General features: G+C 40.6%; 1 protein-coding gene across 1 annotated transcript; it reads left to right on the top strand.

The window, feature by feature from the left end:
- Positions 1 to 1,178: 1,178 nt before the first annotated feature.
- LOC107275454 (F-box/FBD/LRR-repeat protein At3g26920) lies at positions 1,179 to 3,274 on the top strand. Its single transcript, XM_066312660.1, has 4 exons — positions 1,179 to 2,177; positions 2,427 to 2,555; positions 2,707 to 2,871; positions 2,937 to 3,274. Exons 1-4 carry the CDS (start codon positions 1,179 to 1,181, stop codon positions 2,952 to 2,954), a joined length of 1,311 nt encoding a protein of 436 aa, XP_066168757.1. The 3' UTR covers positions 2,955 to 3,274.
- Positions 3,275 to 3,493: the final 219 nt, after the last annotated feature.

Genomic DNA, 3,493 nt, shown 5'->3' with positions numbered 1-3,493 from the left:
TTAAATTGTGTTGTGCGTCCTAAAATGAATTATATGAATACCATAATATGAATTATACAGTACTACTGCAATTTTGGACTTCTTGGATACAAATTTTTTTCAGGCACCCGAAATATATGAATACCCTACCTATTCGTGTTGACTGAAAAAAAAAGTAAAGAATGTCCAGGACTCTGAATACAACTTGCTCCTACGTAGTCTTATTTACTCTTACATGGATATCTATGTCCATGGTTGATTAAGTTATTTATTCCTAAATTTGACGATTTATTTTCTGTGGACACATCACATGAATATACTTACCATTTTAGTACGATACATCACATAAGTAAATAGGACTTTTTAACATGGAAGCTATAAAAAATACCCAATTACTATTGATAAACAAAAAGAGAAAAAAACATAGATAGATAGATAGATAGATAGATAGGAAGGTAGGTAGGTAGATATATAGATAGATACTCAATTATTCTAAAATATAAGTATTTCTGTGTGTTCTAAAGATGTATGTAGATAGAGATATGTCTAGATATTATGAAATACATTAAATATAATGCATTAAATATGGAACCTTTATAGTTTTCACCCACACCAACCATCCTCTCAAAACTGAATAAGAAAGAGGCTATTATGCAAATATGCATGTGCATTAAATATGAAACCTTGGCACCTTCACTAAGACCATCTACCCTACCAAATGAAATACGCAAGTGTCATTTACGAAAATGTACAAATGTATTAAATGTGGCATTATTGCAGACTTCACCCAAATCCGTCCCCGAACCTCTTGAAATAGATGCATTAATTATGAAACCTAGATAGTTTTCACCCAATCCATCAACCCCACTCAAAATATGTAGGTGCATTAAATATGAAAACAATCCCATCTTCCCGGCCCTTCAAAATTAAATAAGAAAATGACAATTATACAAATACATTAAATATGAAACGCGGGTAGTCTTCACCTACTCCATCCATCCCCTCAAAATGGAATAAGGGGCTATTATGCAAATAGGAAGGTGCATTAAATATGAAATCCTGGCTGTCTTTCACCAAGTCTATCCATCCTAAGCCTCCCAAATAGAATTAGAAAAATCCCCAAATGTTGTGACCAACCCGTATGAAATCAGGTAATGATACACCCTAATATATCCTCTCTATTTCCAGATCTACGGAGCATGGCGGATGCTTCATCCACCAAAAGCCCAAGAAAGAGAAGATCACAAGAACTCAAGGTTGGCCATGGGATCCACCATGCACCGGGAGCCAAGAAGGAGAAGTACTCATGCCTGGATCTCCTTCCTGTTGGATTAGGGGAACCCAAGGAAGAAGAAGCCTCTAGGACTGACAACATCAGCCTCCCAGAAGAAATCCTTGGTACCATCGTCTCCCTCCTTTACACCCGAGATGCGGCTCGCACGCAGGCCATCTCCCGCCAATGGCTCCCGCTCTGGGGCTCCACCTCACTCAACCTTGACATGAACGCGCTCTCCGTGCACGAACACAAGCGAATCGACATCGCTGGAAGTATCCTTGCTGCTCACCGGGGTCCTGTTCATCGCCTGGTCCTCATCTCCGACTGCCTCGAGTGCTGCAACACGACCTTCGAGGACTGGCTCAAGTTACCTGGGATGAAGAACAACCTCTCTCACCTTGATTTCAGGTTCGCCACCGGCAACACCACGCCGGCCGATCAGGCAAATGACATGACCTACTCGCTGGTAATCTCTGCGCTTCGCTTCTCCTCCACCTTGGAGGTGGTAAGCTTCTCTAGCTGCTGCTTCCGTGATGACATGATCAATCAGCCACTCCATTTCCCGAAGCTGCGGAAGCTCAACCTCCATTCGGTCGCCACTTCGGAGGATGCTCTCCATGCCGTGATTTCTGCCTGTCCAACACTGGAGAGCCTCCATGTCAACTACACCATCGGGCTGCGTCGCCTTCATAGGTCTGCATCGCTGAGGAGCATATGCGTAGGCACCACACATGGCCTGAATCAGGAGGTCGTGTTCCAAGAGGTAGTTGTCGAGGATGCGCCCCTCCTCGAAAGATTGATGCCAACTTTGCTAGACGATGGCCCTCCAAGCATCCGGGTAATCAGTGCACCTAGACTGCACATATTGGGCATCCTGCCCAGCTTCATCTCTAGACTTGAGATTGGGACTGTGGTTATTCAGGTATCAGCAAGCTAGCCCTTTTATATATTCATTCATCTTCTGCTCCATTTGCATATATATACTAGCCATCAATCTGTCCACTGCATGAGTGAGCAATTTTAAAATTGTATGAAAACATCGATTTGAATGTATTTAGTACTTGAGGTTTGATCTACAGTTCAGTGCGATGCCTATTGCCCTATTCGATCTAGTTATTGTTCTATTTATTGTAGATGCTAACGTTTGTTTTGTTTAATTTGTATTGCCCAGGAAATGCCTCCTGTTAGCGTGTCAGTGCCCACTGTGAAGATTTTGGTTCTCCAGTCTGTTGGTCCAAACCTTGCTGCTGTTGTCAACATCCTCAAATATTTTCCCTGCTTGGAGAAGTTGTACATCAAAGTGAGTACAGGACTGCTCCAAAGAATTTTGTGGCATTTCATTATCTTAGTTAAGGCTACTACAATCAATATAGATGTTAGAAGAAATCCATTCTGACAGTATTGTCCCTGTAATACGTCCTAACTTACAAATTGTTTCTTGACATTTCCAGATAACTTTGCAAAGTACTGCAAAAAATGAGCTTCGCAATTATGTCCCTGGACCTGTTCACTGCCTGGAACACCATCTTAAGAGTATAGTGCTCAAAAGATATCAAGCGAAGACGCCCGTGGTTAACTTTGCCAAGTTCTTCATTTTGAATGCAAAAGTTCTTAAGGTAATGAAATTTGGTGTCCAAGACATCACTCGTCAGAATGAGAAATGGATGACTAATCAACGCAGGAGGCTGCAGCTGGATAATAAAGCTTCTCAGGATGCTCGATTTGATTTTGATAGCAAATACTGGTCTGATTATCTTGAATCTACCAGGATCGATGATTTTTCTGTCTCGGATCCATTTGATTTGTCATTAGACTGATTCTGAAGATGGGGGCACATCGCAATTTACATTGCACATTTGGAATAATCTGTGTAAGACATATGCACATGTGATCGGATTGTGTTGATCCATTATGTTTTTATGATTTAGTTTCTCTGAGATATTGCACCATTTGGAATAATCTGTGTTGTCATCAATAAATCTATGTGAGACATATGCACATGTGATCAGATTGTGTTGATCCAGAATGTTTTTATCTTAGTTTCTATGAGATATTGCACCATTTGGAAAAATTAATCTGTGTTGTCATCAATAAATCTGTGAGACATATGCACATGTGATCAGATTGTGTTGATCCAGAATGTTTTTATCTCAGTTTCTCTGAGATATTGCACCATTTGGAATAATCTGTATAGTTGGCACAATTTTTCATGGTATAACCATACAAGTATGCATTATT

Source organism: Oryza sativa, chromosome 7 (assembly GCF_034140825.1).
Source record: "Oryza sativa Japonica Group chromosome 7, ASM3414082v1".
NCBI lineage: Eukaryota > Viridiplantae > Streptophyta > Magnoliopsida > Poales > Poaceae > Oryza > Oryza sativa.
Note: the sequence above shows the minus strand (reverse complement) of the source record. Positions and strands in the feature narration are given on the sequence as shown.

Excerpts from the sequence above, each read along its gene's own strand:
- LOC107275454 (XM_066312660.1), top strand. The coding sequence starts at position 1,179 with ATGGCGGATGCTTCATCCACCAAAAGCCCAAGAAAGAGAAGATCACAA. Across the intron at positions 2,178-2,426 it reads TTGGGACTGTGGTTATTCAG|GAAATGCCTCCTGTTAGCGT; the intron begins GTATCAGCAAGC and ends TGTATTGCCCAG. Across the intron at positions 2,556-2,706 it reads TGGAGAAGTTGTACATCAAA|ATAACTTTGCAAAGTACTGC; the intron begins GTGAGTACAGGA and ends TGACATTTCCAG.